The 14,463-nt window shown below is 71.6% G+C and overlaps 2 protein-coding genes across 2 annotated transcripts; both read right to left on the minus strand.

The window, feature by feature from the left end:
• Positions 1-1,983: 1,983 nt before the first annotated feature.
• On the minus strand, positions 1,984-2,907 carry AURANDRAFT_13624 (hypothetical protein; the record flags this gene model as incomplete). Its single annotated transcript, XM_009034504.1, has 2 exons — positions 1,984-2,598; positions 2,698-2,907. Coding segments are annotated over 2 exons (825 nt in total), but the record flags the coding sequence as incomplete, so codon positions are not given.
• Positions 2,908-9,445: 6,538 nt separating this feature from the next.
• On the minus strand, positions 9,446-10,076 carry AURANDRAFT_59757 (hypothetical protein; the record flags this gene model as incomplete). Its single annotated transcript, XM_009034503.1, has 1 exon — positions 9,446-10,076. One exon carries the CDS (start codon positions 10,058-10,060, stop codon positions 9,584-9,586), a length of 477 nt encoding a protein of 158 aa, XP_009032751.1.
• Between the last annotated feature and the right edge of the window lie 4,387 nt (positions 10,077-14,463).

The following is a 14,463-nucleotide window of genomic DNA, read 5'->3' on the forward strand; positions in this document are numbered from 1 at the left end:
AAAAATTGGTAAGCACCGGCGGGTACGCCTAAGGAAGGGCCCAGCAAACTTTCACGCCCAGTTGTGAGGGTGTTGCAGCGATCGGATGGCGTTCGTCCGATCCCTAGAGGGAATCCAGCCCCAAACCGACCCTTACGCGACGACACACGAGTCGTTTTCGGCGCTCTAAAGGGCCGCGCGCACGTCGGCATGACCATACGCGACGGTCCGGCCAAAAAGACCGCGCGACGGCAGCGTTTTCTCGTCGGCGAAAACAGCGCCTCTCGGGCACCGAAAACGACCCCGAAACCGTCGGCAAGCCAGAACGAGTCGCAGGGACGCGTCCGACACCTTGGGCGAGTCGTAGGGGCCCGTTCGTCAGCCGTCGTAGCTCGCGCGCTCTCGGAGAAGTCTGTTTTGACGTACAAAAGCACGTCATGATCTCGGTACAGCGTTCGCGCCACCGCGTCGAGGTCGCGAGCGCGTGCGAAATCCGTCTCCCAGCGCACCCGCGGGTTGGAACACGTCGAGACATATACAAAGCAGCTCCCATCGCAAAACGGCACGCTACGAAGCCAGTGGGCGCGCAGAAACGCTGGACCGCACCGATTGCAGTCGCTCCGTGTCGCCACCACCAGTGTTCCTCGCGCGCAGACGCGCCGCGCGCCGGAAAAAAATAGGCAGACCGACGCGTCGGGTCCATGTGTGGAACGTTAGGGCTTTACCGCGTCGAAATCGCTGCAGTACAGCCGGCGCGAGGGCCAGACATCGTCGATTTCCAGCGGCTGAAACATCGGCTGTCGGCCCAAAAGGCAGTGATCATTGCCCCGGTCTGACACAGCCTCTCACGATAGACGCCCTGCCACGCTTGATTCTTGCATCTCAGACCCGCCAGCCATGAAGCTAACCGTGATCGCTCTCGCCGCCCTCACTGCCGTCGACGCCTTCGCGCCGCCGCGCGCCCTCGCGACCCAAAAAACTGCGCGCCGGTCGACGCCGGAGACGGAGGAGGAGGCGGCCATCGAATCGGAGCCAGCCGTCGAGGAGCCGACGGGCCCGGGCCGCTACGACGTGTCGAAGCTCGTCGGCGGCGCCGCGACGGAGGGCGGCTTCAACCAGTTCGACCCGGTGCTCTCGGCGACGCAGGGCCTTTCGCGGCGCTTCGGTCTCGTCGGCGGCCTGAGCGTCTTCGCGGTGCTCGCGCTCGTCGAGGGCGGCGAGATCTTCAAGGGCCTGACGAATTCGGAGCCCATCCCCGGCGCGAACGAGCTCGTGAAGACCGCGTCGGGCCTCCAATACACGGAGTCGCTCGTCGGCCGCGCCGGCGACAGCCCGCTTCCCGGAGCGGTCGTCGGCCTCAAGGTCCGCGTCTCCGTCGGCGACAAGGTCATCTTCGACACGAAGGACGACAAGCCCGTGGCCTTCAAGTACGGCCAGCGGCCGTTCCAGAACGTCATCTGCGAGGGCGTCGAGGAGGGCATCCGGGGCATGAAGGCCGGCGGCAAGCGGCGGCTCCTCGTGCCCGCGAACCTCGCGCCCGCGGGCGTCGCGTCGACGCTCCCCGAGGGCATCCTCCTCGTCTACGACGTCGAGCTCGCGGAGGTGCTCCCGGGCTACTTTTAAGAGACTAGAGCGGGCTCCGCTCGGGCGCGCGCCGTCGACGTCGGGCGCGCGCCGTCATGGTTCGAGAGCCGGTCCTTCTCACTTGTAGGCGAGGTGGCGGAAGCGGGGGTCCTCGGACCAGTAGCGTTTCTGGTGGTAGACGAGCTCCTCGGCGAGCTCCTTGTACGCGTACTGGCCCATCATGCCCGGTCAGCCGCCCGTCGCCCGCGTGAGGTAGTGGCGCCAGCAGTTCTTGAGCGACCCGAACTTGTGGTGCACGAGGCCCTCGAACATGGCGAGCTCCTGGCTGTCGCGGAACGCCGCGGGGTCGCCGGACACGAGGCCGAGGCGCTTGCCCAGCGCGAAGCGCTCCTGCGTCTCCTTGGGCCAGTCCAGGTAGGCGTCGAGGCACTGTAGGCCGGCGCCGCGCTGCCGGGGCAGCTTCGCCTCGACGGCGACGAGGTTGCCGATGTGGTCCGCGGCCGTGACGACGGACGTGCAGGTCGGCCCCAGCGCCGCGATCATGTCCCGCATCTCCTGGACGTGCTCCGTCTCGCTCAGCTGCTCGAAGTCGCCGTTGAGTAACGCGTCGTAGCCCTCGGTGCCCGGGATGGGGCAGTAGGTCCGGAAGCGCACGAACGACGGGTTCACGGCCGTGACGAGCTTCGCCGTCTCGGCGACGTGGTCCGCGCTCAGCTCCCGGCCGCCGAGGCCCGGCATGACGTAGACGGAGTACTCGAAGCCCGCGGCCATCGCCTTTTCGCCCGCCGCGAGCTGCTTCTCGGGCAGGACGCCCTTGCGGCACAGCTTCGTGACCTTGAGCGAGCCCGTCTCGAGGCCCACGTGGAGGCGGTCGAGGCCCGCGAACTTGAGGCGCTTCAGCTCCTCGAGCGACTTCTCGTTGATGGAGTCGGACCGCGCGTACGTCGTCACGCGTTTTATGGTCGGGAACCGCTCCCGCAGGTGCTTGACGATCTTGACGAGGTCGTCGGCCGTGGCGAAGAGCGCGTCGGCGTCCTGGAGGAAGGCGCAGGTGAGGCCGCCGTCCTGCTTCATGAGCTGGGCGACGGACCCGATCGTCCGCCGGTCGAAGCCGCGCCGCGCGAGCTCGTGGACGCCCAGATCGTCGAAGTCGGACCGCGTCAAGATGTCGTAGATCTGCGCCGCGGCGTCGATGTCGGCGATGACGTCGTCGACGTGGCGCAACGCGAAGTCGACGTCGCGGTACATCTTGCAGTACGTGCACCGGTTCCACTGGCAGCCGCGCGTCACGCGCACGAGCAGCGACCCGGCCTCGGACGGCGGCCGGAAGACGCCCGTCTCGAAGCCCGGGCGCTTGTGCTTGGTTTTGGGGGCGACGCGGCGCCGCTCGTCGACGTCGAGCCAGGAGTCCTCGATGTCGGGGCACGTGCACTTGGACCTGGGCAGGAAAAGGGTGCGAAATTCCCAACTTCAAAGGCTCCTATCTCGGTCGTTTTCCGCTCGTTTCGGCTGATTTTGGGACGAGCGATCATCTCTCGGAGCGCTCTCGAAGCGTGGGTGCTGTTTCCGAAACGCGCGCGCGCGGAACACTCACGTTGAAGCGACGTTGAATCACCCTTTTCCTGCCCTGACTTGGACGGCGCCGTGCGGCTGACGTCGCGCTTCACCTTCGCCACGAGCTGCTTGCCGGCGGCGAAGCCCTTGGCGACGCCGCACTCCGTCTTTTTGACGGCGGGCTCCTTGAGCGCGGCGTCGAGCCGCGCCTCGACGTCCGCGAGGGCCGCCTCGACGGCCGCGAGCTCCGCGGCCGACGCCTTGGTCTTCGGCGCGGTCCGCAGGAGCCCCGCGGCCTCGTCGAGGGCGTTCGCGGCGCCGTTGAGGTCCTCGTCGTCCAAAGCCAGGGCCTTGCCCAGGCGGAAGCGGGCCTTGGCCCAGTCCGGCCGCGCCGCGACGGCCCGGCGCGCGTCCGCGACGGCCTCGGCGCGCCGGCCGAGGAAGACGTGGCACGCGGACCGGTTGCAGAGCGCGGGGCCGTAGTCCGCGCCGTCGGCCGTCAGGAGGTGGAGCGCCTTGTCGTAGGCGCGGCAGGCGTCGCCGTACTTCTTCGCGCCGAAATACGTATTGCCCGCGGCCTTGTGCTCCGCGGCCATGGTCTCCCGCACGGACCGCTCCGCCTTCGTCCGCGGCGCGCTCGCGAGCTTCTCCTTGGCCGCCTGGCGCGCGGCGACCTTGCGCTCGTACTCGGCGACGCGCGCCGCCTGCTTCGCCGCCTCCCGGGCCGCGCGCTTCTCCTCGGGCGTCTTCTCCGGCGGCGGCGGCCCGGGCGGCGCCGCGGCGCCGTCGCCGACCTTGTCCTTCCACTTGGACCAGAAGCCGCCGCCGCCCGAGTCGTCCGCGGCGCCGTCGCCCGCCTCGTCGGCGACGCGCTCCAGCGTCTTCGCGCTCACCCAGCCGCCGTGGGCGCCGTCGAGCGTCTCGACCTTCGTCCGCGCGATGCCCGTCGACGACGTCGCCTCCTCGAGGCCCCAGACGAGCGTCTGCGGCGGGAGCTGCACGACCTTGGGCGTGTCGAGCTCCTTGCCCTCGCGGATCAAGGAGCCCTTGCCCACGACGCGGCGCTTGTCGACGCCCATGGGCCCGAAGGCCGGGCTGCTCTATAGATCTAAGGCGATGTTTACCCGATCGATCAATTCACAATGGGGCGAAGCCCGCTCTCCTAGCCTAGCATCATCGAGCGCAATGGGGCGAAAAACTGCGAAAGAGCGCCTCGCCGCGAAGCTGCGCGCGAGGCAAGGTGCTGCGGACGAGGTGTCTGTGTCTGTGTCACACAGGCTACGCACTGCGGACGGCGATGCGCTTACAGCGCATGGATCCCGCCATTTGCAGTCGCTTCTCGAGATGAAGTCCGAAATGGAGGACTTAAAGAGAAATGTCAAGGACGAGAACAATTGGGAGACGCTGAAGCGCGCCGTCGAGCGAACGGAGCCGATGCACGAAATACGGAAGACGCTCGAGCTGCCCCGGGGCGCGGCGCAGGGCAACGGGGCGATGCTCAAGATCGTCGGCCACCGGTCCTGCGCCCGCTGCGGCCTGAAGGAGCAGACGCTCGAGGGGAAGCTCTCGAGCTGCGCGCGGTGCCTGCAGCGCGAGGTCTTCGAGCCGCCGCTGTACTGCTCGGTCGAGTGCCAGCGCGCGGCCTGGCCTTCCCACAAGCCGGTGTGCGGCGTGTCGTCCCGGCCGCCCGAGTGCGACGGGTCCTGGGTCGACCCGTACCGCGCGGCCAAGGACGGCTCGTACCACTTTGGATCTCTCGAGCTCATGGACTGGGAGGGCGAAGACGAAGACGGCAAATTGATGGGCTTCGGCGGCGTGTTTTTGTGCGAGGCGCGCGGCATGCGGGACCAGTTCGCGGCCTGCGGCTCCGACCCGGCCAAGTTCGTCAAGACGAGAGTCACCGCGTTCCGCTGGACGTGCTGCGGCGTCGACGCCGGCCTGGGCGCCGAGGGCTGCGACCATCACGGCGATCCCCGCGCGACGGCGCCCTGCGGTTGCGACTTCTGCCTCGCGGGCAAGACGCTTCCGTCGCACGTCTGGAACAAGAAGCTCCGAAGCCAGGCCGCGCGCGGGCTCGAGCGCGCGCTCCGCCGCGGGCCCGACCCGAAGTCCGTCTGCGCGGCCGGGCTTCGGAACTGGGAGCTCCGGCAAAGGTCCGGCATCATGCGCGACGTGGACTTCCCGGACGAGGACAGCGACGGCCCGCCGCCGCCGAAACCGCCGCGTCGCCCGAAGAAGGCGCCGGCCGCGCCGAAGCCCGGGATCGACTACTCGAAGTGGGACGACATCGACAGCGACAGCGACGCGTAGTCGTATGAACGATACGGATGTGATTAAGGGGGCGCGCGGGGCCACTAGCGTTTCCCCTTCTTGCCGCCGCCCTTCTTGCCGCCGCCGCCCTTGGCCGCGGTCTTCTCGAAGTACTTGGCGAGCTGCTTCATCTCGCCCTTCTGGATGTAGCCGAGGACCTTGTTGTCGGCGATGGCGCAGTCGTCGACGCGGATCTCCTTGAGCTTCTTGCACTTGGCGAGGGCGCAGGGCAGCGCGGCCAGCTCCTTGTTGCCGTTGAGCGACAGCGTCTCGAGCTTCGCGAGGTCGCCGAGCGCCTCGGGCAGGTCCGCGAGGGCGTTGGCGCCCGCCGTGAAGGTCACGAGGCGCTTGAACTTGTCGAAGGGCAGGCCGTCGAGCGACGCGATCGCGTTGCCGTCGACGGCGAGCGTCACGAGGTCGCAGCAGCCGTCGAGCGCCGGGGAGAGAGTAGGAATGGCGTTGCCCGACACGTCCAGCGCCTCGAGCGTCTTAAACGGCATGGCCTCCGGGAGCGCCGCGAGCTTGTTGTAGGACGCGTCGATGGATTTGAGCGGCAGGCCCGCGATCGCCGGCGGCAGCGCCTCCAAGCCGTTCGACGCCACGATCAGATGCGTGAGGTTCGCGAGCTTGGCGAGGCCGCCGTCGGAGAGAAACGTGAGCTGGGGGCCGAGCTTGAGGCTCAGCCGGTTCACGGACTCGCACCAGTAGAGCGCCGGGTCGACGACGCTCGAGGGCTCGCCCGCGGCCGCGGGAGGGAGCAAGGGCAGCGCGTCCTCCCGGGCGACGGTGAGCTCGCAGATGGGCTTCAGATCCTTGACGGACTGGGCCCACTTCTCGACCTCGGGCCACGTCGGCGTCGGCGTGCCCTCCTTGAACTCGCCGCGCTCCGGCGCCGCGGCGGCCGCGGCCTCGTCCGCGGCCGACGGCGGCGGCGGCGGCGCGGCGCCCGCGCGCTCCTTCTCGAGCAGCGCCTTCTTCTTCGCCTTGGAGCGCTGCGTCGACGTCATGCCGTCCGCGCCGACCTCGTCGTCGTCGGACTCCGTCTCCGGCTCCTTGAGCCACTCGTCGATCGCGGCGCGGCTCTTGGCCGTCGCGACGTCGTACGGCGTCTTCCCCCGCCGGTCCTTGCGCTTCAGCCCGGCGTCGCGGCGGTTCTTGTCCACCGTGAGCCACGCGTCGAGCAGCTCGTGGACGCACTTGTGGCCGTTCGGGTGCGCGGCCGCCATGTGGAAGCACGTGCGCCCGTCGTCCTCGTCGACCTGCTCCAGACACTCGCGGAGCTGGCTCAGCCGCCGCTCGTACCAGCGCACCATCTCGGCGAGGCTCCGGTCCTTGCCGTTGAGGCACGCGATCATGAACGTCGTGTGGCCGTCGCCGTCGCGCGTCGCCGGGGCCACGCCGGCGTTCGCCACGCCCCAGCGCACGGCCTGGAGCTTCTGGTTCACGATGGCGTCGAAGAGCTGCTGCTTCTTGTCGCCGCCGCCGGGCTTGCCCATGGTCGCGTCGCACCGGCGCGCCGCGCTCAGGCCGAGACGAGGGCGACGACGAGACGCTGCGACGAGACGGGACGAGGCAGCTCGCCAGCCAGAGTTTGCTCCGGGAGAGGCATCTTTCCCTCAAGTAAGGGGCAACTCGCGGGCACTTATTTTAATTCTGGGGGACGAGCAGCCCTGTGCACAGGCGCGCCGCCGCCGCCCGCCCATGGCGCGGCCGGGCCTCTGGGTTTTCTGGCTCCACCTCACGGCGGCCACGGTCTCGGACTACACGTTCTGCGAGCGGAAGCTCTCCGACGGCTGGGCCACGGCCGTGGGCAGCTTCGCCTTCGGCGCGTCCGACGCGGCGTCGGGCGCCGGGTGCCGCCTCGAGAGCGGCGACTCCGACCTGAACGTGCTCTGGCTCCTCGAGTCGCGGACGAACTATTCGGTGACCGCCGTCGGCCGGCCGGAGATCTCCGGCGAGCTGCCCTGGTCCGTCTACCTCCGGATCGGCGGATACGACGAGTGGAACTTCCCCGAGTGCTTCGACTGCGTCGCCTACGCGTGCACCGTGGACCTCGTCGAGGGCGCGCTCTCGCTCATCAAAGGCGAGATCGGCAAGCCCGGCGACGGCAACGCGCGGGAGACGCTCGCGGCGACGGCCGTGCCGTACTCGTCGGCGCTGCTCCAGGGCGCGGCGCTCTGGGAGCTCTACGGCGTCGCCGCGGGGTCGCGCGTCGGCTGCGAGCTCGCCCTGGCGGACGGGAGCCGCTACCGCGTCGACGCCGAGGACGTGGACTACGGGAGCGGCGGCCCGGGCGTCGGCGCGCTCGGCGCGCGCGCGACGTGGCGGAACGTCGCCGTCGCCGCCGCGCCCGCCTTCGGCTGGCCCGCGCCGCCGCCGTCGTCGGCGCCGTCCCACGCGCCCTCGGCGACGCTCGCGCCGTCGCTCGCGCCGACCGTCGCGCCGTCGTCGTCGACGCCGCCGTCCGCGGCGCCGTCGCCACCGCCGACGGGCGACGCGTCGCGCGCGCCGTCGACGGCGCCGTCCGCGGCGCCCTCGGCCGCGCCGTCGGCGATTCCGTCGGCGGCGCCGTCGTCCCTGCCCTCCGCCGAGCCGTCGTCGTCCGGCCCGTCCTACGCGCCGACGGCGCCGCCGACGACCGCGGCGCCGTCGCCGGAGCCGTCCGCGTTCTCGTCGCCCGGGCCCTCCTACGCGCCGACGGCGCGGCCGGAGCCCTCGGCCGAGCCCACGGCCTTCGACTCGCCCGCGCCGTCCTACGCGCCGACGGCGCCGCCGGACCCGACGCCGGAGCCGACGGTCTTCGACACCGAGCCGCCGTCGTACGCGCCCTCGGAGGCCGCGAGCGCCGCGCCGTCCTACGCGCCGTCGCCCCAGCCGTCGGCGCCGCCGTCGCGGCGCACGAGCGGGCCCAGCGCCGCCGCGACGCCGCCGCCGTCGCCGCCGCCGTCGCGCGCGCCGACCGCGGCGCCGTCGCCGCCGCCGACCTACGAGACGCCGCCGCCCACGGGCGCGCCGACGCCCGCGCCGTCGGCGTCGGTCGTGTCCTCCTCCGACGACGACGACGGCGCCGACGCGGCGAGCGCGGGCATCTACCTCGTCGTCGCGGTCTGCGCCGTCCTCGTCGCGATCTGCGCCTGCCTGGCCCGCCGCGCGCGGCGGAACGCGCCGCGCGAGTCCGCCGAGGAGGACTTCCGCGCGGGCGCGGAGCTCGCGCCCATCGCCGCCGCCGACGACGACGCACCGCCGAAGGCGCTCGAGCCGCCGCGGAAGGCCGCGCCGCCGCCGTCGGCGTTTCCGCCGCCGCTCCGCGAGGAGCAGAAGGCGCTCGTCGACGACGACGTCGAGGCGCCGGCGCCCCGGGCGGCCCACGCGCCCGTCGTGCGGACGGCGGCGCGCGTCGCCGAGGCCGTCGCCGCCGCGCTCCGCGCGCGCGAGCGCGCCGCGGGCGCCGAGGACCCGGAGCTCGTCGAGGCGTCGAACGAGGTGCTCCAGGCCCACGCCGAGGAGATCAAGGGCGTGCGGCGCGACCTCGAGACGCACGTCGAGACGCTGCGGTCCGGTGCGGCGGAGCGCGCGGCGCGGCGGCGCGAGACGGAGGACCGCGTCCGGCGCATGCGCGAGCGCGTCGACCGCGAGCGCGCCAAGCTCGCGAGCCGCCCGCCGAGGCCGCCCGCCGTCGAGGCCAGCTCCGACGACGACTCGGAGGCGACGCCCGAGGCCCACGCGCGGCTCCGCGGCGCGCTCGGCGGGACCGAGGCGGCCGAGCGAGCGCCGGAGCCGCCGCCGGCCCCCGCGCCGCCGCCGGCCGCGCCGCCGCCGGCGACGCCCGAGGCCTCGGACTCCGACGACTCGGGCGACGACTGGGGAAACGCGAAGCCGCGGGACCTGCGCGCGTGGTCCTAATCCGGGGTCCGCGTCCGCTGCACAGGAGAGAGAGAGCGCGCGAAGCCGCGGGACCTGCGCGCGCGGTCCTAATCCGGGGTCCGCGTCCCAGCCCCTCCGCTGCAGAGGAGAGAGAGAGAGAGTGGTCTTTTTTAGGCGGGTTGGTTCGGGGTGGGTCCGGTCCGGGACGGCGACCGGCGGCGTTCGTGTTTGTGTTTTTTTTTGCGGCCGACTCCTGGCGCGGCCGCGGTTGCCAGATCTTCGTGTTCACAATCTAGGCCGACGTGTCCTTCTTGCAGGACATGACGTGCTCCTCGCCCATGGCCTTGACGACGACGACGGACAGCGAGTCGCCCGCGTCGAAGCCCTCGCGGATCGACTTGACGAGCTCGTCGGGGCCCTTGGGCATCTGGAGGTCCTCGCGGGCCTCGCCGGACTCGTCCATGAGGGAGAGGTAGTCCTCGTCGGAGATGTCGAGGAGCGTGTACTCCATGCGGAAGACGTTGGGGACCGTCGTGCCGTGCGTCGACGGCACGATGTCCTCGAGCTTCTTGCCCGTGAAGATGTCCGTGGCGACGAAGTTGCACTTGGCGTGGCCGTGCTTGCCCGTCTTCGACGTGGAGACGGAGACGACCTTGCAGGGGCGGTTCTTGATGCAGATGTAGCCGCCCTTGCGGATCTGGCCCGCCTCCATGGGGATCGTCTCCGACGCCCCGGCGTCCGCGGTCTCGAAGCCCTCGACGTCACCCATGATTGTTTTTTAGTACCTGCGGGCGGCGTACGGGTGAGCGGCGCGGGGTAAAGGGGGAGCGCGCTCTCCCGAAGGGCGATGGACGCGGCGGCGCGCGTCTGAACGAGCTGCTGGACGCGTCCTCCGGCGATGGCTGCTCGTCGGCGCGCGGCTCGCTGGTTCTCGCTGGGTTGCTGTCAACACCAACTTGGCGCCCGTGACCTCACCAGCATTCCTGCGCGCAATGGAGCCGCGACTGAGTAGGGCAGCCCCGTAATGGCCTCATAGCCAGTCGTGCTCGCCTTCGACCGCAGCCATGCTCGCCCCCACCGACGCGTCGCCGCTCCTGCCGGACGACGCGGACCAGAGACGCTACGACCGCGCGCGGCGCTGCATCTACGGCTTCGACCTCAGCGACGGTCTCTCCTGGGGCATCTACCAGTCGGTCTACAGCTACTACTTGGTGGACGTGCGCGGCGAGTCGGAGCGCCACGCGTCGATCAAGAGCTCCACGGGCTGGGCCGTCGGCGCGCTGGGCTCGTCCATCGCGTCGCCGCTGCTCGCGACGCTGAGCGACCTCGTGGGCCGGCGGCCGCTCTTCTTGTTCTCCTGCACGGCCCAGGTCGTGCAGCTCACGCTGCTGGGCCTCCTGCCCGGGTCCATCGCGACCTGGGATCTGAACATGTTCGTGCTGGGGTTCCTCGACGCGTCGTCGGCGCTCGGCAAGGTCGTCATCGTCGACTGCGTCGACGCGGGCCACGAGATCGGCGGGCCGCGGGACGACTGCTTCACGCGCCTCGTCTACGGGATCTTGGAGGGCGACGGCCCGTCGACGTCGGAGCAGCGGTACGCCGTCGCGTTCTACTACAAGTGGGTCATCACCGGTCTAGGCCAGCTCGCGGGCAGCGGCGCCGTCGGGTATGTTCTGCTCGAGCTGCTGCCGGCGAAAAAGGCCATGCTCGCGTGCGGCCTCTGCCGCCTGCCCATGTACGCCGCGCTCTGGTGCTGCCTGCCGGAGACGGCGCCGGCGCCGCGGAGCCGCGAGGCGCGGCTCGTCTGCGAGCGCGCGCTCCGCGTGGCCGCGTCGCTCCTCGCGCGGCAGATCCAGACGCTGCCGATCCTCTGCCGGAGCCGGCGGTCGCGGCGGCTCTTGGTCGCCTTCTTCTGCCTCCACACGGCCCAGGCGGGCGTCTTCTCCATGTCCATCTACTGGGGCCGCCGCGAGTTCGGCTGGGGCTACGCGGAGACGTCCGTCTGGCTCGTCGCGACGCAGGTCGCCGCGGGCGTCGGGTCCGTGGCGCTCATGCGCGGCTCGCTGCCGTCGCTGGGCTTCCGGGGCGTCGCGCTCCACGTCGCGCTCGCGGCGCTCGGGTCCCTCGCCGTCGCAGCGCCCGAGTCGCGCGGCGTCGCGCGGTCGCGCGCGTACGGCGACTCCTCCGTCGTCGCGCTCGGCGCGCTGGTCGCGCAGAGCTTCGGCGTCATCCCCGTCGTCTTCGGCGCGCTGACGGACCGGCCGGGCCGGGACACGAGCAAGGGCCAGCTCCAGGGCGCGCTCCACGCGACGGTGACGCTCGCGTCCGTCGTCGCGACGACGCTCTACCTCTACGTCTACAACACGACGCGCGCGCCCATGGTCCACCACCCGAACGCGATCTGGTACCCGACGGCGCTCCTGCTCGCCGTCGCGGCGGCCTGCCTCTTCTCCGCGGGCGACGCGCCCAAGGACGAGGTCGACCTCGAGCGCCAGGAGATCCAGCGGCCGCTCACGGACGTCGACAAGTACGCCGCCTTCAACGACCACTGGAACGACGACCCATAAAAACTGTGCGCCTCTTAAAAATGGCGCGGCCTAGGACGCCGTCGAGTGGCGCCGCTTGTTCTCGCGGTTCTTGAGCGCGGCGAGGAGGTCCACGGGCGCGGCCTTTTGCGCCTTCTTCTTCTTCGGCGCCGCGACGTCCTCCTTGAGCACCGGCGGCTTCGGCAGCTTCGGCCGCTTCGGCGCGTCCTCCGCCGCGGGCCGCGCGTCGAGGTCGAGCGACGGCGCGGCCGCGGCCCGCGTCAATTCGTCCGCGTCGACGGTGCCGTCGTTGACGTCGAGCGCCGCGGGCGCGGGGCGGTAGGCCGCGTGGCGCGCCTCGGCCTTGGTCAGCGCCTGCCGCGCCTCGCGGTCCACGAACTCCTCGAGCTTCGTGCGGATCTGCGCGCGCCACCGCGTCTTGTCGCCCGAGGGGTCGTTGTCGAACGCCTCCGGGAGCACGGCGTAGACCTGGGCAGCACAAGGGTGATTCAACGTCTCTTCAACGTGAGTGTTCCGCGCGCGCGCGTTCCGGAAAAAGCGCCCACGCGTCGATACCGCTCCGAGAGATGATCGCTCGTCCAAAAATCAGCCGAAACGAGTGGAAAACGGCCGAGATCGGAGCCTTTGACGTTGGGAATTTCGCTCTCTTTTGCTGCCCTGGCGTAGACGGCCCGCGTCTCCTCGATGTCCAGGCCCGTCACGGCGTAGCGGCCCCGCAGGTCCGCCGGGTGGAGCTTCGCGATGCGCTCGGGGTCGAGCCAGACGAGCCAGAGCACCTGCGTCGTCCAGACGCGCTTCGCCAGCGTCGCCGCGGCGCGCGGCGGCAGGTCGCCGCGGGCCGCGCGCGCGGCGTAGGCGACCTCGATCTTCTTCGCCGTCGACTTGAAGATGTTCTCGGGCACGAAGCGCCGCACGTCCCGCAGCGCCGCCGCGTTGCGCGGCTTCTGCGCGGCCTCCCACTTGGCGGCGGCGAGTGCGACGCGCTCCGCGTGCTCCGGGTGGCTCCGGATCGCCTTGTCCAGCCGCTCCAGCTCGTTCTCGACGCTCTCGTCGCCGGCCAGGAGCTTCGCCGCCGTGTCGCGGAGTTGGCGCTCGAGATCTTCCAGGCTCGCCTCGACGTCGTTGCCCGGGTCGATCGTCGCGATGCGCTTCTTCAGGGACGCGACGACGGTCTCCAGCTCGGCGATGCGCCGCGCCTTGGCCTCGACGTCGGTAGCCACGGCACCGGGGGCCGCCGCGGGCGCCGCCTCCTCGACCTGGGGCAGCGCGGAGAACGTCGCGGGCTTGAGGCTCTGCGACCGCCGCGGCGCGCCGCCGCGGCGCGCGCGCGGCGCGGCGGCGGCCGGCGCGGGCGCCGGGGCGGCGATCACGACCTCCGGCTCGAGCTCGTCGGCGTGCAGCAGGGCGCGCACCTCGGCGACGACGCCGGGCGCGAGCGTGCCCCACTTGGCGAGCGTGACGACCTCGGAGAGCCACGCGTCCAGCGCGGCCGCGCGCTTCGCGTCGTCGGCCTCGCGCCGCGCGTCGTCGTCGCCGCGGAAGAGGGACCCCAGGCTTTCCAGGCTCGCGGACCGCGGCAGCGGGAAGTCGGACCGCACGAGCTCCGCCTGGCCCGCGGACCGCAGCGCCGCGCGGCAGTCCCTGAACGCCGTCAGCGGGTGCGCCACGGTCGCGGGCTGGAAGCCCGCGCGCCGGCAGCGCACGCTGTAGTAGCGCGCGCCGCCGACGACGCGGCCGCACTCGACGCTCGCCTCGATGCCGTCCTCGAGCCGCTTCGCGTAGCGCTCCCGCGAAACCGCCGCGGCGTCGTCGCCGGGCGCCGGCTCCGGCGACGCGCCGAGGCGGAAGGTCGAGAGCTTCGACGAGACGGCGGCGAGCACGCTGCCGCGCTTCGGCGGCGGCGACGCGGCCTTGGCGGCGTCGGCGGCCCGCGCCTGCTCGATCTCCTCCTCGATCTCCTTGTCGACGTCCGTCTGGGCCTCCTCCTCGAGCCGGTCCATCTCCATGCCCGCGGCTGCTCGAGCCTGTGCTTTTTGTGCTTGCGCTGCTCCTCGCTGCGCCTCGCTGCTCCTCGACACTCGATCCAGCGGCTGGACGCGGCTGTCACACGATCGATGCTTTGTTTGACTGCACGATCGACCTCGCGAGGCCTAGGCGCCTCGGCCGTGCGCAATGGACACCGAGGTGGTCCCTGCGGCGGCTCCCACCGCGCCTCCCGCGGTGCCGGCCGCGGCGCTCCAGCCCGCACGGCGTTTACGGACACCGGAAGAGATCGCGGCGTCGCGCGAAGCGGCCCTCGAGAAGAAGCGAAAGCGAGAAGAGCTCGACCGCAAGCGGCAAGCGGCCGTTGAGCTCCGCGAGGCGAAGAAGCGTGCCCGCCTCGCGTCCGGCGGATCGCCCGCGCCCAGCGTCGCGGCGGAACCGGTCGCCGGCGCCGCGACGCCGCCGCCGGCGCCCGAGGAGGCGCCCGCCGTCGCCGCGGCCTCTTCCGCGGCCGACGCCGCGCCGTCGGCGGAGGTGTTCGTCGCGGTTCTGTCGGCGGCCAACGCCGCGCCGCCCGAGGCCGCGCCCGAGGCGGAGACCGCGCCGTCCGAGGCCGCGCCCGAGGCGGAGACCGCGCCGTCCG

This window comes from Aureococcus anophagefferens, assembly GCF_000186865.1.
Source record: "Aureococcus anophagefferens unplaced genomic scaffold AURANscaffold_1, whole genome shotgun sequence".
NCBI classification, from domain to species: domain Eukaryota; class Pelagophyceae; order Pelagomonadales; family Pelagomonadaceae; genus Aureococcus; species Aureococcus anophagefferens.